The sequence below is a fragment of the Acanthochromis polyacanthus genome, chromosome 4, assembly GCF_021347895.1.
Source record: "Acanthochromis polyacanthus isolate Apoly-LR-REF ecotype Palm Island chromosome 4, KAUST_Apoly_ChrSc, whole genome shotgun sequence".
Classification (NCBI taxonomy): Eukaryota; Metazoa; Chordata; class Actinopteri; family Pomacentridae; genus Acanthochromis; species Acanthochromis polyacanthus.
Genome location: NC_067116.1, coordinates 23,381,383 through 23,408,147, shown reverse-complemented (window position 1 = coordinate 23,408,147; position 26,765 = coordinate 23,381,383). Strand labels below are relative to the sequence as shown.

The following is a 26,765-nucleotide window of genomic DNA, read 5'->3' as shown; positions in this document are numbered from 1 at the left end:
GTCCACAAGAGGAACAGACAAATAAGATCCACACGTATGTCTGCTTTGACCTACATTATGATGTCATAAATCACCATGCTGTAGGACTGATTTCATTTTTAATTCATAATAAAAACACTTAACATTGCTTTTAAAACTGCCATTTTCCAGGCATTTTTTTCCCCCTAATAGATTTGGAAATTAAATATCTTAACTGGTATTGGTGAGGCAAAAAGTAGCATAAGGGGGTTAGAAAAGGTCTTCGATTCACACAGTGGATATCTGTTTCTATGAGATTTTATATTCTCAGAGAAAAGATGAGTCAAAGCGTAACAACTGATTACAAAAACACAGAAATTGGAAAAAAATAAAATACTTTATTTGATTCACTTACAGCATTTAACAGTGTCTGAACAGTACTACAGCAGATGCAATGCTCCCTAGAAATAAATACAAAACCTTCAAAATAAATACCAGCCACACAACTCAGCAGTTTTAGCACAGATTTTCAGAATTATCGCTCAAATAGTGCCAATGGATTTTTAGAGGTCCAACAAATTTAAACATTTCTTTAAGACACAAAAAAACTGAAATTAGACAAAGCATGTCGATCGTTCGAACATTCACACCGGCGATAAACACACTTGATGCTGGAGCAAAAGTAAAGCTCCCAGAAAACCCACGATTGTTACCAATGGAGCACCAGTTTGCTGGAAGCATCAGAACACCAAACCTGCCACCAAAGAAATCTTCCATGTCTCTTAAATCCCTCAACTTACTATAACTACACGGCATTACTGTTGCCACTCAACCGTTTGTCTTCCCATTTGTTTCAAGGGAAATATTGAAATTTGAAGAATAAATACTTATTTGCCATCCGACGCTTAAATGAAGGCCAGTTTAAAGCCAGAAGTTGGACAGGCTTGGCCGAGCATAAAAACAAGGTCATTCAGCTCACTAATTGACACATTCCTCATTTGTTCATTGAATTATGATGGAATCTTGTTACCAAGAAGCTTCATTTCCTGCTCCCAGCAGAGAAATACAATTAACAAATTAAATATGCTGCTATAATTAGGGAGATTTAAAGGCGTTGGGTGGATTTTATTGCTTTTGGACTGTCTCTGCCTGTTCCCATTCATTATGCTCTGCTAACTGGCTGTTGTGGCATTACTTTACTCATTGAGTGGTCTAAGAGTAAGTAAATAAGAGCATTTCCCAAAAATGTTCAATGATCAAAAGAAGTACAAAAATTCACTGAAAACTACAGTTCACCATCAGTTCAGCATTCAGACAGAAAAAAAAACAGAAAAAAAAGAGGATGTACCTATGTTTTTTTTTTAACCTTTTCCTCTTAGTAATAGGCCACTTTAAACTGAGCAGCATCGATGTTGCATTAATCAGCTGCGGAAAATAAAGCTTGCAAATAGGGTTCGAAATTCAGGTATCATAATAGATTCCAGCACAGAAAAGAAGCTTCACAAACATTATTGGCCTTAAAAAAAAAAAAAAAAAAAAGTCAACAGTTGTGCTCTAAAATGAAGCCTCAGCTTTACACTAAATCTGTCCCTCAATACAGACTGTAGTAAATGTTTATGATTCAAGTGGACTGGACAAAAGGCAGCACAATGCAGGTCTGGTTTTCTGACTGTCTCACACTCACAAGCCAAGAGAGTAAAAAGGTCCAGAACAAACCAGATCAGCACCAGTTTTCTTAAGAAATATGTGAAACTATTCAAAAGATTCCTGTTCGACACTGGCAAGGAAAAATCATCCAAAATACTGCAGAAGCAAACCTTTGGGAATTTCATTGCTGATACAAACACTCAAAACACACACAGAGAAGGTGCAAGTAATCAAAATAAAACTACATTAGGACTGCAACTAATGATTATTTTCCCCAATTACTGTTTTGGGTATAAAATCTCAGAAACATGAGTCTCCTAATTATGTGTTTTATCTGATCAAAAGTCCAAAACACTCTTTTACTTTTAGAAAAGAGAAACATTTGGGAATTATTGTGCTGATAACCAAATGGTCCAGATGAAGTTTTTGTCAGTTAATTACACAGTTTATCAGCCAATAATTTCAACTCAGGATCACATTTCCACTGAACATGTTGGAGACTTTCACTTTACAGCATGAGTGCTCATCAGATAAGCAAAATGCTTGATAGCACAGATTAAAAAAATAAGGCATCTAATCGTTTACACTGATATTGAAAGAAGAAGAAGAAGAATGTGTGCGTGTGCTTACTGCTGCCTACAGCTTTCTGGGTGAATTAACAACGAACATCATGAACAACAAGGAATCTGCTGTACAGCCACCAGGGCTGGAAATGATGCCAAAACTGAAGGTACAACAGTAATGACTGAAGGCCTTTGTTCCCCCTCCTCCCTGAACTCATATTTACCACAAAGTCATTTGGTGATGTAAGCCTCCAGAGGGCCTTGGGATGTGGCGGGTGACCAGCTGGGTTTGTGTTGTCGTGCTGTTGTTGCGCTCAGCTGCGAGGTCACTGCAGGGTTGATACATGTACAGGAGAAGTCCAGTCAGCTGACCGTCTTTGTCTCACCTTCATTCACCGTCCAAGTCCAGCTTAAGTAGAGTTTCCTGGCAGCAGAGAAAGCACAGCTTAGTCGACCTACTGCGCACAGTAAGCCTTTAGCCTGATGGAACCTGGTCAAACTGTTCACCTAAGAAGCCACCAGAATGCGTTTTAAAGAAAAAGTGACAAACAATTAAATCATAGGAACCTCATTAAGCTTAAACTCTGATTAATGCTGGATTTTTTAAGCCTGTATTATATTTAATGTTTATTTGTAAATCAAAATGTCTGACTACCAAGTGTTGTTCAATATGTGGATGACAAAATAACTAAGGATTCCTTAAATTAGGCATCAAAGTGTTGTGACAAAGATGTTCTTCCCCTCAAATGTAGGTGTTAAAACTTCAATTAATTTCATATTTTGTGTTTTCCACAAGAACATCATAAAGCTTACATGATTTATTTTTTCTGCCTTCAACACTCTACACTTGTGGCTGCTTCACATTAGTTTCCTGGTTTCAGTGTGCAGCAATGACTCTCTTTAGCATGAAAAAAAAAAGAACTGGTGATATCAAACATCCAGTGTTTTTCCTTTTACTGGATCTCCTAAAGAGGAAACACCTGCTGATCCTGCGATTCTGTGAGTAATAATAGAGGGCAGAAACAATGGCACTAACATCATTCTACAGATCAGAGAACATTGAAGCTTTCATAGAGAAGAATCAGAGGACAAGGAGGAGATCTGGGTCTTTAGGCGCAGAGAGAAAGACGTTACAGAGGCGCCAATGTGCTCTTTTAAATGGTGTTCATCATCATGAGCCTTTCATGTTTTTCCTGTGTAATTTGTGTTCCAGTTAGCACATCACAAACACAGCCTCCAAAATAGAAAATCAACACCTCTATAAATCAGATACGCACATATACACACATCTCAAGTGTACACGTGCAGCTGAATGAATGCCGTCTCTTCTCTGAACATAAATAAAGGCGCCTGTGTTTGTATTTGTGTGTGTGTGTGTGTAAACTTCTCTTGCCTTGACCAGACATGTGTTTGGAGCCACGGCTGGCCCCTGAATGATGAGCGGGTCTTGGGACTCTTTAAAGGTGAAGCTCTGCACAGTGAGAGACCTGGACGGCCTGAGCTCTTCTCTCCACCACCACAAAGCCATTCCCGCCAGCAGCACACTGAGGAACACTGGGAAACACACAGAAGAACGTCATCCCTTTCTGCAGACCTGACAGACATTATGCTGAGGAGCTGACATCAGCTTCCTGCATTATGTCACGTCCTCTACCTCCTCTGAGTGGACTAACAAGTGACTGAACAGAGCTGCAATACTTGTGAGAGAAGTCTTTAACAGAAGGTGCTGCATAGCTCAGAGAAACAGCAATACGTTTAATAATGTGGTTTGTAACTGGAGAGGGCTTTTAAATGCACTCAAAAAGGCAGATATAGGAATGGAAATATACTGTATGTGTAAACACTATTTTAAAAAAGTATGAAGACACACAAACTGGTCCTATTTTAGATCCTTACAGTCATGGCAGTTCCTGTCTGTGGACAGCTGTGCAATGTTGCTTATGTTTTATACAGGTTTTAAATTTGACAACTTGGCAAACAATGGCTTCTCTTCTCGGAAGCCATCAGTAGGCTGTCTAAACAGATGCCTGAGTGTCCAAGTAGAATCAGTTGTGCAACTCTTTAAATGCATGAAATAACAGTGACAGATGGATGCTGCTTACACTGTGACTCATCAGTTCATGACCTCGTCAACATCAGTGTAGTGGCACAAGGATATCCTTAACCCATAAGAACCCAGACCCATTTTTCCTTAAAGGACTTAATGAGTTAAGGTCAGACATAAAACTTTACAAGGAAGAGACTGGGGCACTCAAAGGGCTTGTTACACTGGTGTCACCGTGGGTTTTTATGGGTTAAGATTAACAAGAAGTAGACAGTATTTGATTATCGGTCATTTTTACTTTTGAAGTGCCACCACAGTAGATACAGACTTATGATAAAATACGCATCAGTACTAACAAAAAATCCGCTTGAGTTTCATATGCCATAAAGAGCCATAAATCAACAGATTCTTACTGATAAGAGAGAGGATTCCAGCAAATGCAGGGTCGGATAAAGTTGATGTGGGAACCGTGTGGGTGACGGCAGGAATTTCTTGAGACCGGTTTTGTTTCATTTCTGGAGAAAAACAACTGAACTCTGGATGCTCAGCACGCAGGTGTACGACGCACTTGTGCCGACACACGGTCCCCGGACGTCCACATACGGCTGGTCCTTGGAAGCAGAAGAATGTAGAGTTTAGAGAAACCGATGGCTGTGATGTGGCTCTAACCTGTTTACTTGTTGCCGTAATAAACAAAACTTTACAAATCAGCAAACTAAAGTCTGGGACACACATTATGATGAAAACCTTGCTGACTGGTCTCACCGTTTGGTTGAAGAACAGCCTGGATGATGGAAACACCACCAGGTGAGGTGATGTCAGACAGCAGCACCTGGAGGTTTCTGCCATTGTGTTTGTTTGCTCGGCAGATGGAGTGTGTAACTTCTTCACTCCAATACACAAACCCCTAACAACAGACAGAAAAGGGTTACTGGCGCACTGCATGTATAACCAGGCAGTTTTCATTGTAGCACATGAATGGGATATTTCATCTCATCTTAAATTGTTTCATAGATTCTTGCGTGTGTATTTATGAGGGAGTTTTGAAAATCACTTGAGATTTTTGTTTTGTTTCTTCAACCCTAAAGTATTCAAAAAATAGTGTTTTCCAGACTCTTTGGGAGCTGAACTCTATTCCAAAAAGCTCTGGATAACAGGCAGCACAGAAATGTAACGCGATTATACCTCAAAAACAGCCAGTCCCAAGCACCGGTCCATATAGCCGTTAGACTCTACCACTGTTTTGCGGTGACGACCTTCTAGATTTACTCTGGAGATGCTTCTCATTCCCTCGTCAAACCAGTACAGCAGCTGGCGAGGCATATCTATGAAAACAACAACATGCATGAATGGGCACAATGAACACCTGCATTGAGGTACTTTCACATATTCAGATGCACTAAAGGTCATCAGCCCTCTGACTTTTACAGCAACACAAACTCGCACTGTTCTTGTTCTAAACAGGAAGTTAGTGTTCTTCTATTATTCAAATTTCCCTTCACCACTGGTTCCCACTGACTTTCATCTCACTCAGACCTGTCAGATTGAAACTGTTTGTACCACTATCTCTCCTCCTCAAACACCATGATCCTCCAGAGGATAGGTGGGCACAGCTAATGGAGGGCAGATGGATGAAGGGATGTCACTTAAATCATGTATGCAATTCATTTGGCTGCCTTTTCTACTATTGCTTTTGTTTAACCATTAGTTTTCTGCTTAAACCTGTTCAAGTCTCCAGTATTGTTCAATTATATTGTAATTTTTGTTTATGTTTGATGAGTTTAGCCAAGCTTTCCGCTCTGCTCCTGTGAAATACTTGTACTTCTGGTTAGAAATCACTACTCTTAACAATATGCATGTATGCAACTGTGAATATTGGAAGAGGAAGATTTGAAACCATCTGCTGCAGCATTATCAAACAGTATCTGTGAAAAATTTCAGCCCGTACCCAGGGAGAGGGCAACAGGGTGACGTATTGAGGTAAAGACCAGAGTCGTCCTGTCCCGGCCATCCAAACCAGCCCTCTCGATCTTTGGTGAGCTGCCACACTGAGTCCAGAAGAGCAGCCTGAGGAAACAAAAGCGCCTCAGTTTTCATGTTCTGACTTTTTTTGGCTTTCTGTTTTACTTCTATTAAAGCAACTGCATTTCACCTTTTTTGCAGTAAACCCATTTTTAATGCGATTGCCTGTGGTATCATTTTTAAAGTATTTTACAATCTCAAGGTATTCACACTGCATTTTTTGTCTCCAAGCTGGGCAATAATCAGAGCTTTTTTGCAGCTAAGCAGCCAAGTAAATTGGCAAAAACCAAATTCAGCAAAAATTGGGGTGAAATCCACTTAACTGTGAGTAATAAGACATTCCAAACATCTGTATTTACTGTATATCTGTATGTATTGCTCCATACTGTGTTGGCAATCCTTGGATAAATACAAGAATTGTGTGTTCAACCACCTCTAAGTGGTGCTATGTCAGTTCCTGAATCCTGGGAATAGCTCTAAAAACAAACATTACCTTTGAGTTGAAAATCGTGATGCAATATCACAGGTAATAGTCGTGCTGACGTGCTTTGAATAACATTTATCCTCTTTTGATGACACTTAATTATTAAAATAAAATGCAAATGTTGGTCCCTCCTACCCTCGGAGAGGATCCACAGCTACTGCAGAGGGCTGGTCGAGCCCGGTGATGAGCTGACGCCGAGCTGAACCGTCCAGCAGGGCAACGCCCAGTGAACCGGTCTCTGTACTGGTCCAGTAGAGAAGCTGGTGGATCCAGTCTACTGCCAGGCCCGACACAGAACCTTGAACTTCCAGCACCAGCACAGCTTCCTGTGGCCGTCCATCCAGGGAGATCCTGGGAAGCATCAAGTAGTTAAAGAATGTAACATACATAACCCACAAAACAAGCATGGCGTCTATTTGAAGTTCTGCTCTACTCAGTCCTCCCAGACATGACTGTGACTGAACACGGCTCCATTCTTCAACGGCATAATTCCATTTCTTCGCAGAATCCCTGAAAACCCAAAAACTTTTACAGAGAAATGCATCCAAAGCACTAAGATCTGATTTTAACCAGATAAATGTGGCCAACACTTCCTGAGGTGCACCCGATCAGAGACCATCAGGATTCAAATACATTAATTGACAATAAGCAGCAAGTACATCAAAAATATATATCCTTTAAGTAAAACTAAAGGTCTCATATTGTGCCCCTTTTCAGCAAATTAAAAAGTCTTACAGGTGCCAACATACTGATGTTAGCATTTAGCTGCTTCTGAGAATAGCCTCAGAGCCGCTAGCACGGCGGTAGAATCTTTCCTATTCTAATATTTCTCATAAACGAGTGATTTTTTTTAGATTCAATCACATGCTTTTTATCAGCTCTAAACTACATTTATCAGCCTCTATAGCCAGTGCAAGGGCTAACGTGTGTTGCAAGTGAATAATATTCCTGAGAGATAAGTATTTATAAACTGCTTTATTGAATTTTTAGCAGTTTGTTACTCTGTCTTTGGCTGAAATCTCGCCTATATATTTTGTAAAAAGCAACAACATTTAAGTCAAGTCAAGAGGCTGAAGCGCTGCAACATACAGTCCTGCACCTCTAAAGAAATGTAATGTCTTGCTTATTCTTACATGTACCATCTAATTTAAAAATACATATCTTAAAGAGGCTACAATACCAAGCATTCGTTTTGCATTTTTACTTTATAAAATACTGAGATGAAACAAATCATTAGAAAGGTAAAACTCCTGTCATATTGTCTGTCAAGGTCTCCTGCTATGTTGTATGTGATGAGAAAGCAAACTGCTTTCATTTTTCACAATAGCTGAACACCACATTATCTCTTCATGCACATTTGACTCAATTTTCTTTCACTTCCCTGTAATTTCATCTCGTGCATCTGCATCAACTGTCACAGCCGTTCAGTCACGCCTTTTGTCAGTCTGTTTTCTTGAAATGCTTACCATCACAGAAAATCCTCAAGAACAGATTTCATCATGATGTAACGTGAAACATTTCCCGTCTGCATGTCCGGTCTTTCAGTTAAAATTCAGTTTTGTAATTCAGAATTTTTGGTCTATAGTTCTTTTAGAAATGTGTTCTTTTGAAGTAAAACCACACAAAGAAAGATGATTTGTCACATTCCCACTGTCTACTCTGCCTTATCTGTGAAGTAGCAGATATACATGAAGGCACACCACAGTTCCCTTGTCATGAAAGGCCTCTTCAAAAAGATTGTAAGATCAGATAGGCACAGTCTGAAAGCATCTGAAACGTGATTAATCCAGGCTTGTAAGAATAGAGGGAGGAGCAAAAGCTCTGACCAGTCTATTCACCCATTCTTTGGTTTGATATCAGATCTTGTGTTGGCTTTTCATAAACTCAAGGGACAACACTTAACTTTTATAGTTACTAAAATGTGTTTTCTGACTGTTACATGGTATAAAAGCACAAACAAGCTGTCATAAAGATGGGAATACACAACGTCATTTAAACAAGGGGATACAGTCAATTTCTGGAAGACATTCATGGCGCTGTACTTCAATCTGCACACGAGAAATGATAACGTAGTTTAGTGAAGAATGTAAAGATTTTTTTAAAAGCTAAAGATCAGGGGGTGAGAATGTTTCAGGAAGTTACAGTGAATCAAACTCTAAAACTACAAACATCTTACAGACTGATGAGAGTTGGATGGGAACAAGAGCAGCTCATCGTTCTTTTGTCTTTTTGGTCTTAGAAACATGGATGTCTGTTATCACTGGCCAGCTGAGAGTTACACTTTTCCAGTTGGCCGCTGCTCTTTCAAAAGTAATCACTGCATCTCATCATCCCACATTTATCGCACACTGAATGGTATGTCCAGGTTAAAAACTGACTACTATCTCCCATACACAGTGCAAACATGAGCTAAGATTTAACCTAGTACTGGTTTTGAGGGACAGAGGTTACTGGGTTTATCTGCAAAGCAATCACTGGAATAATGAGAGGTTAAGATTTGGAAAACTGCAGCCTGCCGACGGTTTGCATGTGAGGCATTTAGAAGGCATCTGTAAATTGTAACTACAGAAAATAACCAATGTTTTATGCTTTCCCCTCACTTTCACGTGTCTCTGCATGCGATTAACTCTTACATGCTGCACCATCCACCACTACGAGTAAATTCTCAATTTGTGGGAAACACTGCAGTGAAATTTGGGTACAACGAATGAAAGAATGGTTCTTAGTAAGCACAACTCAGTTTCCTTCATTTATAACAAAGAGGTGCTAAACAGAATAAGTCACTGTTATAGACAGTTTATTTGTCTAAAGGTTTGACAAACAGAACTCGAGCTTTTGGTGTAAAGATCTGTCTGTCTGGAACCCTGATTTCTTTAGTTTGGTGAAGGTGACAGTAACTCTTTGGTCATGATCTTCATGTGCTGACTGTATGATAAATGGTGCATACACTGGGCAGTATGGGGTTGTTTACAGTTTCCATTGCAGAGTATTTTTGGTGCAGCTTTAAGACTGATACAGTATACTCAAAGCAGACAACCACAGAGACAGGGGACATGTACATGCTTCTATTTATATTACAGTGAGTGTCTGTGGTGGACGAGTGAAAACGTGCAAGTAGCGCGTAAACTCTGCTATGCGTGTGCAGAAAGAAGGCAGGTTAAGTGGAGCGGGCATTGATCAAAAGCACCTTCAGTCAGTCAGGATCTATAAATACGAACAAGAAAGCGTAAGTCACCCACAGTATACAAGGAAGTCATTATTTCACTGAACCAGCTGAAGGTTTGGATTATGAACAAACATGTCAATATTAGCTTCCTGTTCTGCCGCTATCTTGTTGATCAGTCCACCATTATCTCGGCATGGCTCAGTGGGTAGAGTGGCTGTCTCGCAACCGGAGGTTTGCGGTTCGATCCTCGGCCCGTCGTGCTCATGTCGTGGTGTCCCTGAGCAAGACACCTAACCCCTAATTGCTCCTGGTGGGTCGTGGTTAGCGTTTTGCATGGCAGCTTTCGCCATCAGTGCGTGAATGGGTGAATGTGACGTATAATGTAAAGCGCTTTGGATAAAAGCGCTATATAAATACAACCATTTACCATTTATCTCTGTTTGTGCAAGTCTTCCTTCTGCTTAAGTCCTTGCACTTCAAGCAGCTTCAGGGCATTTTTTACTCGTACTTCTACTCACTGTGGGCTCATTTTTCGCTGCTACATAAAGTCCTGCACCTCTGTGGGAAGAGGACAACCACGTATGACACAAAACCTACAATCAACAAGTGACCATAGGTGTGACTAAAACCGGAAAAAATGGTAACTCTGCATACTAGAGATTTAACTACTTAGATTTTAATTTGTTTCCATACTCGTCTCCTCTCTGCTCCGTGAAAACACAGTCCGCAGTTCAATCTAGTTCAGCTGAAAGTCCCTAAATTATTGAAGGGATTTTTTTTTTTTTTTTTACAGAATCCGGTTATCGTTGTCTAAATTATGAAAGTAACTCGTTAAGTGAAGCAATTTTGATTAAATACATTTTTGAGCTTAGCTTTAGTTAATTCTCAAATGAAGGTGCATGCCAGAAATGTGTAGCTGAAGGATGTTTGTTATGTAGAAAAATCCAATGATTTTTTCTGTTTTAACCATTTCTGGCTCTGATAAATGGTGGAAGTCTGGCCACTTTTCAAGCTGTTTATCATGTGTTCTACTGTGTCATTATTTACAGATGGATGCGTACTGTGCTATTGTGTGTGAGTGAATTTAATAAGACATCTTATTGTCTTTATCAGTGTGCCCTTTAAACACATGAAATGAACCACTTTTGGGCGAACTCTTGCTCAGCTTGCATTTGATCACGCACTGTCTTCATCTAAAAGTCTAATAAGAGAAAAAGAATTAACCTGTTGTCCAATCCACCCCATTGATCGGGGAAAGTTTCAGGAGGCACTGAACGAGGAAAAAGATGTCCGAGTTATCTTGCTTATCCTGGTAACTGATGGATAGGATAAATCAGTGTGTTTACATTTACACTGATTTACAAGTGTCACGCATCACTTCATCAATCTACTGGAGAGAGGAGTGTAATGGAGGCAACAGCTCCAGCTCTACTCTGGTACCTGTATATGGAGCCTTGTCCTTGCTGGGCCCAGTACACCATGCGGTTAGAGGCCACAGTCGCCAAGGGTCCCGGTCCTGGTAAATGTGGGGCCAGTTTTCTGCTCTCAGAGCCAGTAATGCTCTTCCACTGTATTCCTTCAGACGTGGTGAAAACCAGCTGAGGTTCATCTCCTGCAAGGACACACAAAAAACAACCCTGTGCATCTTGTGTCACTCTTTACGGCCACAGATGTCCTGAGAAAAGCAATAAAAGGCCACATTGTAAGTTATGAGGCTCTTCAAGGCTCTAGTTTTGATTGTTGGTGAAAACTCCTTTTCCCCATTGCTGGTTCTCACAAGTAGCTAAAACGTCTGGAATCATTCTGAAATAGAAGAGGAGATTGGTCCAACATGACAAGCAATGTAGCACTTAGTAGCATGAGGTGAAACGTTAACGTTATCAGAGGGAGTGTGCAAAACCTAAGCTATCAACATTGTCACAAAGTCAAACTATTACAAAACTGATCATTAGGTCTGTTAGCATAATACAAAGCACGTCACACAACACAAGAACACAAAGGAAATAAAGTCATGTGGACTATCTGCAGACTTGTTCAAAGAGTATGTCCATAGTGAAGTCATGATAGAATATGTTTGTACAGCCATATTTACCTTCTGCTATGTAATTGAGTCAATGTTTATTAAGGTAGAGCCAGTCCGAGCATCACATATTTCAACCGGACATCAGGATTTAAACCTGAATACATGTTGCTGATAGCATACAAATGTGTGCAGACACGTGTTTCAGTGGCTTTTAATCAAACACTGGACAGGAGCTCTGCCAACGCTTGAGGTCATTTAAATCTAAATCTTCATTTTAGCCTCATTTTTCAGACTGGGCTAATGCATGTTTGAATGTTATGCAAAGACTGACTTACTGTAAAACAAAAACATTTGCTGTAAAGTGGTGCTATATATATACATATATATATATATATATATATACACACACACACACAAATGTGATGAATTGAATTTTATACACAAAAATGTTATGCCGCCTCGTTGTTCGTGGGTTTTGAGAGATACTATGAACATTTTAATTATTCCTCATAGACCAATTGTATATTTATTAAGTTGAGCCTCGTCCTGTTCTACACACAACCTCCAGTCTTTATTCTGACCACATTCTGTAGTTCCACTGTTAACTTTACCTTCAAGTCATTAGACAGCTTTAATTAGTGTCAGTTTTGACTTATTTCGTAAATGTGTTATTGAAAGATGGTTTAAACTTATTTTATGATTACATTTGAAATACATGGCTAACATGGATCGTTTGTGTTAGCGGTGACTCCGACATACAGTAGATATAGTGATGAGAAATACAGACGAGATGAAATGGCAGAACAGATAAAAAATATATATAACCACTTCTGGTGTAATTCTCATACAAACTTCAAGTGTAAAATGCATAAATAGACAGATTTTTGTATAAAAACTGTGAAGCTTTTATGAAGTATATTACTAAGCTTTAGGCCAAAAAAAAAAAAAAAAAAAGAGAGGCGCAAAATCACACAGTGAAGGCCACATACTTAATGAATAAATGACTTGTGCAACATCTATGAACTCACTAGATGTATTAAGATCAACCAGCAGGTGACATTTGTTGGTCAATCAAGTCCAAAAAATAATAATTTAAAAAAAAAGGGGGGAGTTTATAAAGTTGGGGGACACAGAGACAAACGTCAGTGAGGTGGGGACATGAGGAAAATTTTGCTGCTGCTTTGTCGGTTTGACAGTTGGCTGAAGTCAGGTTGTTAATCAGTTTGTGTAGTATCTGATCTGAGACATGTACTACTTAATAAGTTAGTAGAATGGAATCGGTTTTGCTCGTTTTAGTATCTGATAGGAGTCGCTGACCAGGATGGGGATCTTTGAGACCCACAGAGCCTGTGGGCTGATCGACTGAAGGGTATAAATATGACCTGACTTCTTTGTTTGGGTGAGATTTGTATTGGCTTTTGAATCCTCCATCAGGCAGACCATGGTGCTTGATCAGATGCTGTCTTTTTTATATAATATCATAAAAAGCAGCAGTATTTTATTCAATATCTACGCATCCGTGAGGCCTAAGAGAAACCATGACACTTGTAACGAGAAGAGTTTGCATGGAGTAGATGTTATTTCTTCCTGTGGGAGATGTTAAAATGTGTAGTGTGGTATCTGGGAGAAACTGGCGATATGGCTGAAATACTATAAATGACACACCGAGTTAACTTCCAAAATGATGCTGTACAAATAACAAATCCTGGGATCTCACCCCCGGGTTTCTGTGTGGTCTATGGCTGTCATTGAAATCATTCATTGCTCACCTTTGGCGTTGCACTCTCTGGTCACTGGATTCATGTGGTAGCCCTCGAGGCAGTCACAGGTGAAGCTGCCGTTCACGTGGACACACAGCTGGTCGCACACATCGCTCTCCAGGCACGCATCGACCTCTAGATGATAAAACAAAGAGTTTCAAAGATGGCTAAATAAACAAATCGAAATGAGGCTTTCATTATTTATAGAGGATTTATGGAAGTTGATCAGTTACCATAAAGTCAACACTACACCCGGAACAACATTTAGAACATTTTTATGAGGTGACGCAAAAACCAGTCATAAAAAAAAAAAAAAAAAGACACCTCAACCATTACAGTTAAATCAGCTTACCCTCACAGTGGGTGTCCTCGACCAGCCTCATGTTTTCAGGGCAGTCGCAGTGGAAACCCATTGGCTGGTCCACGCAATAATGAGAACAGCCGCCATTATTGACTCGACACTCATCCTGATCTGCAAGATCAAACATGTCAGCAGAGGTCACGTACAAGGAAGCACCATATTCTTGTTCATCGATCCATGACTTTAATATGCTCAAGAAAAATATGCGTTTTAGATCTTTATAAATTTTTATAATTCATGATGCTCAAATATTGTCATGTACTGATGCATGAGTTACTGCTTTCTTATTGACACATTTCTGCACCATGTTCACCTTGTCTTCTAATATTTGCTTATTGGGCAGATCGCAGCTGAGGCTGATGGGGATGTCATGGATTTTGCAGGAACCACAGACCAAAATGGACAACTTGACGTTCTGACCCGATGATTCCACAAGAGGAAAGTTGAGATATCACCCATGTCAGTAGATTAGTCCTCTGTGGAGCCTAAATGTCCCTAATCACAAAGAGCCATTTTATAGTCATTGAGCCTAAGTTGAGGACAGACTAACATCACCATACCAACAGCCAACTGAACTGGTGCAATGCAAATAAACTGAATTGAATAGAGCATTCAAAGCGGTAAAAAAGGCAAATTTTAATATCAGCAGTTCCTGAGTGCAAACAGTCTTATTTAGATGAGGGATACAATCAAGTGCTCCAGAACAGCTGCTGCAGCGACACTGAGGTGAGATCATTCTGTCAATTTACATTTCAAAGCTCAGCATTGAACATTTTTACAGACCAAGCCCTCGATGCTACATTGCCAACTTGATAATGAAGGCTATAACTGACTGATGTGGCAGAAACGTGTGCAGAGACACTCAATAAGACACTGGTTATACTGTCAGTGTAACAGTTTTAAGGGGAAAAAAACAGTCTCAGTCTCACTGACTCCGGTTACTTTGAGCCTACACCTTGTTCAGTCAGTCATTTTGTTCTAGTAATGACGATCTGTCCCTGTTTTTTTTTTAAGCTTATTTTGCTCTCAACAGGGCGTTGCTGTGATCGACTTTGTATGACTCGTCACCCAGCCTACCATTTAGAAAGATGTCAAATATTATGTCACTTTTGGATGAAAATGTTCCATCTTCAAAATGTCAAGCTTAGGAGTGTCCTGTTCTGGACCCGACCACAACCAACCAGAAGGGCTTTGGACGGACGTCATAGTGACAAAAACTTTGAAAATATTCTCACAGTCTACAGTAAAGTTTTAACCCATTCAACTGAAATAATACAGTACTCAATAAGCAAATGTAAAATATAAAGAGACACATTTGCATTTATTTATTACGTCGTTCCTTGTGTCATATTATAGAGGAGCAAGCAGAAAGGTTTGGATGTCAGCTGGCACTGAGAAAACATTTGTAAAAAACACAATAGAAAAGTCATTATCAAGACATTATTCATGCTTTTTGACCTTGGAAATAGTTTTGAAATAATATAATGACAGATTCTGGTTTCTTTCACACAAATAAGTCAAAACAGACCAAACATATTAGAGCACGTGCTTATAAAATTGACAACTAAACCTGCAGGACCTTTTTACACTACTGACATTACAACCAGTGATGATTTGAATCATACGCATAGACTGTAGATATAGTGGACGTAGCATCTGGCTCCAAAATTGAAGCCCACCCGGAAGTGTCAAAAACTTGCAATATCACGCCGTCCGCTAGGGTTGGCTCCAAAAAGCTTTTTCTACATAGACCCCAATTCATTTTTGGAAAAATAAAATTTGATAGAATGATTTTCTACAGCTCAGGATTTTTTTCCCGTTAGTTTTCATGGTCAAAATGAGAGATCAGGTGGCCGATCTTAAAATAAATCAATACTGAATTTTAAATAAATCGTTAAAGTCGGCGGAGCCAGGGGGCGTGGCTATACTTGATAGACAGCAACAGAAGTGGGCGGGATAAGAGAGTCTTCAGCCAATCCTGCCCCTAGTTGCTCTCCGGTCCAGTCTGTTTGATGACGCTTTTTACGTCACTGGCTCCAAAAAATCCAAAACGGCGACCAGGAAGTAGCAAAATCTGGGCTTCATTTTCTCGCCGTTGAAACCAACGGGTGACGTCACGGTTAGTTTACGCCTGATCATACGTAGATGCAATTGATCATTTCTTATGCATCACTTAATCTAATTTAATGTCAAAACAATAGTGAACAATGCCCACCCGAGTGTGTTGTCTTCATACATCTTCTTTTGTTCAAGTTAGATATGAAAATATTCTACATCTATAATGACACAATTTTGGAAAATGATCACCACTGTCACAGCAACTAGAGAATTTTGGGCACTTTCACTTCATTTTATAGTCAAGTATATCATTTTATAATCCCAGTAGTTGGGGATTATTTCTTTTTCAGTCAACTCAGCTCTGCTACTCTTGTGATAGTAAGTGCTGCTGAGCTCATCACTATTAAAACACGGGAAACTGAAGTAAAGTTGAAGCAATAATTCTAATGGAATAAAACATGTTTTTGACTTCCGGCAGTTAGAACTCAGTTTTAAACTGACAGTATGTTCAGGGGCATCATCATGTTGGGTATCAATCTGCATAATGAAGTACTATACTGCCCTCTTCTGGACGGTCTGCAAACTATCAGCACCAAAAGACTGCACTGTAGGCGAGCACATATCACTACATCCACAAAGCTATGATGATATACTTCTGCAACAACCTGCTCTCGTCTCCACAGGATTTTAGGGCCTGACGTGACATTCTTTAACCAAATCTCGTTAGTTGGTTGACCAGCATCTAAAACCCTCTGGAATCATATGGAGGCTGCATGCAGCAATTTTTCTAACTGACAGAATTCAAAATTCACCCTCACTTCATGGTCAAGTTTGCAAAAGTACGAAGTATTAAAGCTTCTCTATCAAGCTCCTCTTATCAGTTCTTTACTCCACTGTTTGCTTTGCTTTTTGCAAGTGTCTCACCACGAATGCCTTTAAACGGACACTGTCCAGAAGGGTGCCTTTTTAAAATCATTATTTCACTGGTTAGACTTTTATCTAAGTAGCTAAGCAGAACAGATGCATTTATCCAGTACTTATGCCTTCAGACGCCATAAAACAGAAGGTTATAAGAACTGTCTTGATTCAGGCAGACTGCTGTCTTTAGTGATGTTGGGCAGGAAGATCTGGTTTGAAGTCAATGTTTCAGTTCATGTTAAGGCGCTGGATGGAGCTGATGTCAGGACCAGTAATGTTCTTTCACACCTAACTGGAAAAACTCTTCTTATGAGCCTGGTTTTGTACAGAGAGGTTACCATTTTGACATGAACTGCATAAATCCATGTCCAAAATGTCCTGTGCGCTGGAACACATTTGTTAGGCTTTCTAGTGCATCCAGTTTGTGTGGCTGCAGCTCAAGTGTCAGAGCAGGTCATCACTAACCTTGCCAGCAAGTTGATTTCTCGCGATATTTGTGAGTTCACAAATGTCTCAAGAAACCATCTTGCTCCGCTCCCGCATTCACTGTTCGTACAGAGCCAAGTTGGCATGGGCCAATCACACAGCAGTATTCGTGTGTGGGGCGGGATATCCGGGTGTGAAGACAACACCAAGCGCCAGTAGATCAAAACAAACATGGCAACGGAGGACAACGATTGTGTAGATGCTGCTATTAAGTCAGTTTTAGCTGAATCTCGTATCGCTTCTTTGAAGGAAGAACAACGAGAGGCGCTTTGCGCATTTCTGGATGGTAAAGATGTTTGTGCTTTTTTACCTTACGGGTTTTGGTAAGAGTTTAATCTACCAATTGGCTCCGCTCGTTGTGAAGATCCCGCGATTGGCTAAAAACAAACCTCGCGGGACATACTGTTGCATTGTCCAATCCGTGCCTCTTTCCTCCGAACGGATTTACATGGAGCGGTCCCAGATTGATATCGTGGAGTACTATCAAGTACTACACAATTATTAATCTGGCTATTGCCAGGTTAGGTCATCACACACACACGTTTGTACTTCTATCTTAGTGAGGACATCCATAGGCGTAATGCATTTCCTAGAGCCTTACCCTAACCTTAACCATCACAACTGATTGCCTAAACTTAATCCTTACCCTAACCAAACCTCAATTCATACCTGTTCTCTAAAAACAAGTCTTCACCCTCAAACATGGCTGTTTCAAAGTGAGGACCGGCCAAAATGTCCTCACTTTGTAAAAATGTCCTCACTTTGATAGTTAAATGCAGAAAATGGTACTCACAATGTAGCAAGTACAAGAACACACACACACGTTTGTACTTCTATCTTAGTGAGGACATCCATAGGCGTAATGCATTTCCTAGAGCCTTACCCTAACCTTAACTATCACAACTGATTGCCTAACCCTAATCCTGACCCAAACCTTAACCAAACCTCAATTCATACCTGTTCTCTAAAAACAAGTCTTCACCCTCAAACATGGCTGTTTCAAAGTGAGGACCGGCCAAAATGTCCTCACTTTGATAGTTAAATGCAGAAAATGGTACTCACAATGTAACAAGAACACGAACACACACGAACACGAACACACACACACACACACACACACACACACACACACACACACACACACACACACACACACACACACACACACACACACACACACACACACACACACACACACACACACACACATGTTTGTACTTCTATCTTAGTGAGGACATCCATAGGCGTAATGCATTTCCTAGAGCCTTACCCTAACCTTAACCATCACAACTGATTGCCTAAACTTAATCCTTACCCTAACCCTAACCAAACCTCAATTCATACCTGTTCTCTAAAAACAAGTCTTCACCCTCAAACATGGCTGTTTCAAAGTGAGGACCGGCCAAAATGTCCTCACTTTGTAAAAATGTCCTCACTTTGATAGTTAAATGCAGAAAATGGTACTCACCATGTAGCAAGTACAAGAACACACACACACACACACACACACACACACACACACACACACACGAGCTTCAAAATGCAAAGAAATAAAAGACATGGGAGTGAGAAAAAAAACTGGAGCAGGCAGTTTATTGAAAACTGCATTTCAACTCAAACACGCTTTTGTCAGCTGATCAAAAGTTTAAGATCACAGTCTTTAAAAGCCAAACCCTGCACAAAAATTAGGATGCCATGTCATTTCCTCTCAAGTAGTCACACTGTCACGACCTCCTGATGGCAAAAAAAAAAAAAAAAAAAAAAAAAATCTGTCTGTTTTTGAACGTGATAGGCTTGTTAAGCTGCATAAGCAAGGCCTCTCACTACACACCATCTCTGCTGAGGTTGGACGCAGTGAGACAGTCATTTTGAATTTTTAAAAGATCCTGAGGGTTATGGAACAAGAAACTCAAGTGGTAGACCCAAAAAAATTTCATGGGAGGATCTGATTGGCTGTCCATCCACACGTGGGACGATCCTCGACCCAAATTAAGGCCCTTACTGGTGCTGACTGCAACCTAGTAACCATCAGACAGCATCAAAAAATGTCTGCAATGTCCACATCTCCTTCAACGCCACAAAGTTACCTGTTTGGACTTCGCAAGGAGCACCAAACATGGGACACTGAAAGGTGGAAGAAAGTTTTATTCTCTGACCAGAAAAAAAAAAAAAAAATTAACCTTGACAGTCCTGATGCCTTCCAACGTTAATGGCATGACAAGGAGATCCCACTGGAGAGGTTTTCTACACAGCTCCATCATGATGTGGGGTGCCTTTTCCTTCAGTGGAATACTGGTGTTTCAGGTTGTGCAGGGCATCAAACGGTGGTTGGCTTTGTGGAGATGTTTCAGCGGGCATCACTCATGACTGAGGGTTTCGTCTGTGTAGTATTGACTGTGTCTTTGAACAGGGCAATGCTGCAGTTCACAATGCCAGCCTGACGAAGGACTTCCAGGAGAATAACATCACTCTTCTGGACCAACCTGTGTGTTCCCCTGATCTAAATCCAACCGAGAACATTTGGCAATCGATGGCAAGGAAGTCTAAAAGAATGGACATCAGTTCCAGACAGTGGATGCCCTTTATAAAGCCATCTTCACCACTTGGAGCAACATTCCCACTTAAACAAATTTTTGAAGAACGGTGGAGCTACTCATTACAGAGTTCTTTTTTGAGCTACGGTCTTAAACTTTTGATCAGCTGATGAACAGCCTATTTCAGTTTAACTGTTTTCAACAAACTGCTCACACAGTTGTTTTACCCTCTGGCTCTCATTTCTTCTTTTTGCATTTTGAAGCTCTGCTAAGAACCCTTCTATGATCCACCAGTGCGAAATGCAATTTCTTGCACTTTTTCAACTGGATCTTTTGATCGGGACTGTATTCTATTTGTGGCACCTCCAGTACAGGTTTTAAAGCATCCTCGAACCCTAGCAACAAATTAATCCTGAAGTGCTTGGGACACAAAGTATGTTAGATCTTACATTTTCACTCCAAAAAGGACAAAGTATTTCTTTAACCCATGAGGGTTGGGCACATTTTTGTGCATGACACAAAAATAAAGAAATCAATCAATCAATCAATCTTTAATACAAAGAATATAATGAGTCAGCAGCAAAACTTAGGGAACTGTTCTTAAGCTCTTGTTTTGCTTGTTGTATGATTTAAAAACTTTCAGAAAACCCAAAATCATTTAATTAGTTTCTTCAGTGTCAGCACTTGTTCTAAGACATGCAGCACCATCACGTCACTCACCACAGCGGTCCTCATCACTGGCATCAGGACAGTCTGCCGAGTGGTCACACCTCCAGCTGTGGGGGATGCAGCTCCCGTCTCTGCATTGAAACTCCGACACTGCACACTTAGGAGACTTCTGAGGGACTTGTCGTCCTGAACCACACAGCTCCTGGGTCTCATCCCGTCCGTCTTTGCAATCAGTCCGTCCGTCACAGAGCTTGTTCTCGTGCAGGCAGGCGTCAGACGGCCCACAGGAGAAGAAACCAGCAGAACACGCGTGACCTGTGGAGAGCGCAATTTACAACTATAGTTCGAGCAACAATCAAGTGTTAACTCAGTCTCAGAAGGTTTGACTAAAAATATAATGCTAAGTGAGTGCGTTTACACCACATAGTTGTCAACACCTGCAGCGACTAAAATCATCTGAAAACCTCGGCGCTGTCCACAGCTGAGGGCTGGTCCTTGTAAAGAATTTCAGTCTGATTTGGTGGAGAGTTTAAGTTTTTCAGCGGTACTCTAAGAAGGAAAAATCCATAGCTTATAAAAAGAGATTTATTTGAAATCAGAGAGCATGTATTTGTTGCAAGTCGCAGGAGATCAGCATTTGGTTGAAAAGCTGAACTGAATTTATTAGACATCACATCACAGCTCATGAACATCCTTTTCTGGTGGACTTCTGCATTATTCTGCAAGCCTTAAATGAAAAATTACAGCAATGACAACACAGCAATTTCCCACTGGGATAAATATAATTTCCTGTTATCCATCTACTGCATTTACTGTGTGGACTCTGGTTCAAAAGTCCAGCAATAACTCCAATAATGTCGGCTGGTAAATAGTCCTTCAGAGGCACGCTATTTTGGCAGCTGATTTTTGCAGCAGTCACATACAGAAACATCGGATTATGTCATTTTTATAAGGTGTGACTGATCATAGTGATAATGTGAGAATGTGTAGTCATGGCAACGATACTGCTGTACAAAAAAAAAAAAACACGTACAGATCAAACTACAAAGCTGCTTATGTTGGCTGAGCCATAATAAATTTTCTCCAAACTAAACCAGAGGAGACGGTGATACTTCGTGCCCTGCTGGGCTGGGAAACTTCAGGTCAGAAAACCAAACCATGATGCTTGATCAAAGTTTCTTCTTTCTTGCTGGGGATTAAAATGCTTCCCTTCAATTCACTCCAATAAAAAAAAAAAAAAAATCACATTTTGCATCAACCTCTACATGAATCAAATAAAATCTCTTCTTTCCTGCTGTCATTTATTGTCGCTGTGTGACTGAACATGACTTAAATTGTGTTGAAAACAGGAAGGATCAACATAATTCATAGTGCATCCAGTTGTAAATAACAGCATTAATATAGATTGTTATATTGAAAATTTGTTCAGTTATATTGGACAAACTGTACAGGATTGCATTATATTACCAGTTTTCTCTTTCATTTGCTCTTTTTTTCACTGCAGATTCCTGCATTTCTGAGGGAAAGAAAGTCAAACCTGTTCACTCTCTTCACTTTCCTGGCCAGCAGTCAAAGCAGCACCTTCCAGGTCTCTGAGTCCAAGTCAACACTGAACACATTCATACCTGCTGCCTTCACTCACATCAGTGTTCATATTGAATCCCTGAAATCACATTCGGTTCTCTCAAAACTTCTCCTTTCTTTGCAAACCTGCAGCTTACAGTTCACGGGCTCAGCACCAAATCCCTCTGGAATCCAACATCAGCAGCTCTAATAACTTTAACAGGATTAGAAGACAAAATATGCAACAGAATATTCCCACACAGGAACAGAAAGGAAGATGATCTTTGCTGCACTGTAATTTTAAAACTCCATGTAGGGCTGCGTGAGCTGAACCGTGGAGTCAAGACTTTAAAAAAATGCATTTATGTAATGAGGAGTTAATAAAAATTAAGGTTCAAGGCAAAAAATCTGGTCCAAAAACAAGCCAGAAGGAGAAAACACCTCAGATGAAGCTTTATTCCACAGTAAGGAAATATCACAATCATCATGCAGTAATGGTCTGAACTTGTCAGACTTTGACACCAACATTAGAATATAACTAATGATGGAAAAGAAGTTGGGGGAAAAAAAAACACAGGAAGTCACCTTTGATCTGAACAGTCCCTCATCAGTGTGGACTATGAACAGCGCATGAATTTTACAAAATGTGTTGGCTCAGTCTCAGTTTCAGATTTTTTGGTGCTTGGTGGAAGAAACACTTTTTTGCTTTTCATGAACTAAATAAGAAAAACTAACTGGCAGAAAAACTTGAGGTTTGCTTCAACTCTTAATTGATGCTCAAAGCATTTCAGTTTTTCCTCTTACACTAAGAGATGGCGGCATCCTTTTTATTCTCTGGTTAAATGCTTTATTGAACTTTTTATGACTTTATGATTTTATTTCGCTCCTTATAAACCCTGCTGCTTTTATCGTTTCATCTTCCTTTAATCTCTTGCATTGTTGCCTTAATATCTTACAAGGAGTTCTGAGTTGCTTTCACGTTTTGATAAACTTGCCTCCGATTACAACATGAGTGTTTGCGCTGATAAAACCCAACTTAACATGCATGGAATGAAGTCAACATTGTACTCACTGCAGTGGCGTTCATCTGATCCGTCCTCACAGTTTTTGCGTCCGTCGCACACCTTCAGCTTGGAGACGCATGAACCATCGCTGCACCTGAACTCCAGCTGCTGGTGGCAGGAGGGCAGAGAGTGAAGAGCAGCACCTGAGAGACGGACAGATTTACTGTTACTGTGAAGGAAGTCAGACAATAAGAAAACTTGGAGGAATCATCCATGGATTCTCAAAGTACAAGTCTCAAAGTAAACTCAAAGTATACTTATTATGGAAATCTCATTATTATACTATTTCGACGCAGACAAGTATGAAATTTGGATAACAATGCAATTTTAATTAATCCCTTAAAAAGGCAAAGACAGTAAAATGATTTAAGAGTTAAATATGACACATTACACTTCTAATTCTACTTTTTAGCTCCAATTTTCCAACATGTATGTCCTGATTAAGAGTTTAAAGAGACTGGGAAATTGACAATACTCAGAAATCAGTCTATTCTTTTCAAAGTCTAATATCAACACCCTCTTAAAATAATGGCCAAAGTCATTTTTTCAGGAAACAAAAAACTGAACTATATCACACTGAACCTTGACCTAGGACATTATACTACAGGGGTAGAACTGACTAATCTATTCATCTGAGGATGTAAGCGATTTTACCAGAGGAGTCCAGTGACAACCAATGAATACACTGAGGATTTTCTGCATAACAGGGCTCCAGATCGCAAACAAAATGGTGCATTTGTGACCCTTTTTTGAGAGTGTGCGACTTAAAACTTCAAATGGTTGCATTGTGCGAGGCCATGATGATCATCAAGTTGCATTTGTGCCGCTCTAACTAACGCAGGCAGTGATGGAAAGCAGTACTTTTGTAACTCAGGTGTACTGCAGTATTTACGCTCAAAAATGTGGTCTTCTGGTGAAATGAGCAGCGCACCTCCAAAAAACACATTTATATAGAACAAAATAACACAAATCTGGGACAAACCACACATTAAAACGCTTTTTTCCATCGCTGCCTGCAACCAGCAGCTTCTGCAGCCTGCAATGTGGTGTGTTTAGGGAGCATTGGTAAATTCTAGTGTCTATTGAGAAGATAAGTCATGCGTTTTTGCGTGTGGCGAGATGGGAGGACGACCAAATAAAGTTGGTCTCATCGGTGCTACAAGTGGGGAAAAAAAGTCAGTCTGCAGCCTTGAATAATCATTTTTTATTTTGGAGAGCACGCAATAAAACGAAAACAGAAAACTACATTTATTATATAAACAGGTAAATATTTAGGCTACGAATGTCCATCAAAAAACAGCAACACGTGGAAATCATGAAATATAGCATAAATGTAATTTATTCTCTCTTAGCAGTCTGTAATAAATACTTCTGATGAACTTTTCCCTTAAAACGTGGTTGGCTTTTGTCTCAGTTTTCTCCAACATTTTCTTCACAAGTCTCACTGGGATGAAAGTACACTGAATGTGCACATGTATACATTTGTGCAGTGTCACAAACTGCTATATTCCCATCTAAAAACTTGTTTTTAATGTAAAAAATTATTTTTACTGTAATTACGACATATTTGTAAACCCAAATATGCATCAATGCAATGTAAAGAAGAAGCCAAGTGGCTAAATTTGAATGGTTTACAGCTTTCAAATGACAGATTCGCACCTATATTTCAGTGTAAATATGAAAAACATCTTCTCCTGTGTTTAAAGTGCAGCTGTTGGTCTTTGTGTAACGCTTCGTGTTTGTTTGGCAACACTACAAACGTAAGTTCACTGCACGCGAGTCAGACTTGATTCAAAGTGACGGACGGTCTGAAGTCTGAAGACCCTCCGTCCGGCCGCACAGTAAATAGTAAGAGCAGCTTCCTACCGCTGATATGAAGCCAGACGACAGCAGCGACCACCAGAAACGCTCCTCCAAGGTCTCCCATGCTCCGTGTGTGTCCTCCACTGCAGCGAACCGGGGCGCGGAGATATGACGCAAGAGGCGCTGCTGTCAAACTGCTGAATGAAAAGTCTCCCTGTGTCAGAGCTTTTAAGACACTCTATGAAGATAATAACAGTGCAGTAAAGCTGCTTTATGGTACATCTCACAGATTCAAAATTAACAAAGGGGTGCGGCAAGGCTGCCCAGCCTCACCGTATATATTCTTACTTGTGGGACAAATTTTAAATTATCTAATTCAACAGAGTTCTTTCAAGGGAATCAGGGTTTTTGATCAAGAAATTAAAATATCTCAATTAGCCGATGACACAACAATATTTAAAAAAATTCTGGGGAAGTACCATCAGCTTTATCTGTAATATCCAAATTCTCAGACATCTCTGGACTAAAACTAAATTTACAAAAATCTGAGATTTTAACTCTTTATAATACTGATCTTACATACATCTGTGACATTCCTGTAAAAAATACTGTAACATATCTGGGAGTAAAGATTTCTAAAGTGCAAAAAAATTCAACTAATAATTTTATATCTGTAGTTGATACCATTCAAAAGAAATTTATTAGCTGGCTTGCCAGAGATCTATCTATATATGGTCGAGTGTTATTGAGCAAGGCAGAAGGAATGTCAAGAACCTCTTACCTATTCTCAACACTAGATGTCTCCAAATCCATCTGCTCTGATCTTGATAAGATTTTATTTAATTTTTTGTGGAAAAACAAAGCTCATAAAATAATAATTAAAAAAAAGATATTTTATCAAACCCGTTAGCTGAAGGAGGTTTAGATGTGTTGACCTTTACTGTATTCAATCAAATTTTAAAAGTAAATTGGTTAAAAAGATTTCTGAGAAACCCATATAGTTTGTGGAATATTTTCCCAAATTATATTTTTAGTAAATTGGGAGGTCTGAATTTCCTTCTGCGTTGTCCTTTTACTGTTGGTAAACTTCCTGTGAAATTAGCCAATTTTCATCAGCAGGCTCTGCTTAGTTGGTCTCTGCTCTACAAACATAACTTCTCTCCCCACAATTGTATTCTGTGGAACAACACATATTTTACATAGAAACAAATCTTTATATTTACAGAATTGGACTGAGGAGAATTTATATACTGTAAACCAGCTTCTTGATAATGATGGTAAATTTTATGACTATGAGAGCTTTTCAAACAAGTACAATACTCAAATACCACAGCAACAGTTTGAAATGGTTGTAGAGTCGATTCCAAGTAGTATAACATTTTTAGCACATAATATACAGTTTCCAAATGTAAATTTCAAGGAATGTCCGATTTCCATTGAAGGAACAAATCTGCTTGATAAGAAATGGACAAACAAAAATATTAGAAATCACTTAATTCACATTTCCAATCCAGTGTGTAAGCATAGATGGGGTTCCTATAAAAAAGAAAAGTGGAATAACATTTTTTATTACCTTATAAATACATAATTACAAATAAAGTTAAAGAATGTTTATTTAAAATTGTTCACAGATATTACCCAG

General features: G+C 39.6%; 1 protein-coding gene across 3 annotated transcripts; it reads right to left on the bottom strand.

The window, feature by feature from the left end:
* Window positions 1–336: 336 nt before the first annotated feature.
* On the bottom strand, window positions 337–25,290 carry LOC110962607 (low-density lipoprotein receptor-related protein 8-like). Of its 3 annotated transcripts, XM_022210597.2 has the most exons (13): window positions 25,187–25,290; window positions 23,329–23,463; window positions 20,745–21,008; window positions 14,020–14,139; window positions 13,677–13,802; window positions 11,325–11,496; window positions 6,854–7,069; window positions 6,161–6,279; window positions 5,398–5,537; window positions 4,978–5,119; window positions 4,626–4,823; window positions 3,562–3,722; window positions 337–2,592 (listed from the first exon to the last, which is right to left on the bottom strand). In XM_022210597.2, exons 1-13 carry the CDS (start codon window positions 25,245–25,247, stop codon window positions 2,557–2,559), a joined length of 1,890 nt encoding a protein of 629 aa, XP_022066289.1. In that variant the 5' UTR covers window positions 25,248–25,290; the 3' UTR covers window positions 337–2,556. The 3 variants fall into 3 exon arrangements, with proteins under 3 accessions (XP_022066289.1, XP_022066288.1, XP_051803552.1); XM_022210596.2 differs by having other exon boundaries at window positions 337–3,722; XM_051947592.1 differs by having other exon boundaries at window positions 337–3,722; window positions 4,626–4,817.
* Window positions 25,291–26,765: the final 1,475 nt, after the last annotated feature.

Coding starts and splice junctions, on each gene's coding strand:
- LOC110962607 (XM_022210596.2), bottom strand. CDS start 25,247: ATGGGAGACCTTGGAGGAGCGTTTCTGGTGGTCGCTGCTGTCGTCTGG. Junction 14,140..20,744: donor CAGTGATGAGGACCGCTGTG/GTGAGTGACGTG, acceptor TTGATCTTGCAG/ATCAGGATGAGTGTCGAGTC. Junction 5,538..6,160: donor CCCTGTTGCCCTCTCCCTGG/GTACGGGCTGAA, acceptor TTGTTTTCATAG/ATATGCCTCGCCAGCTGCTG.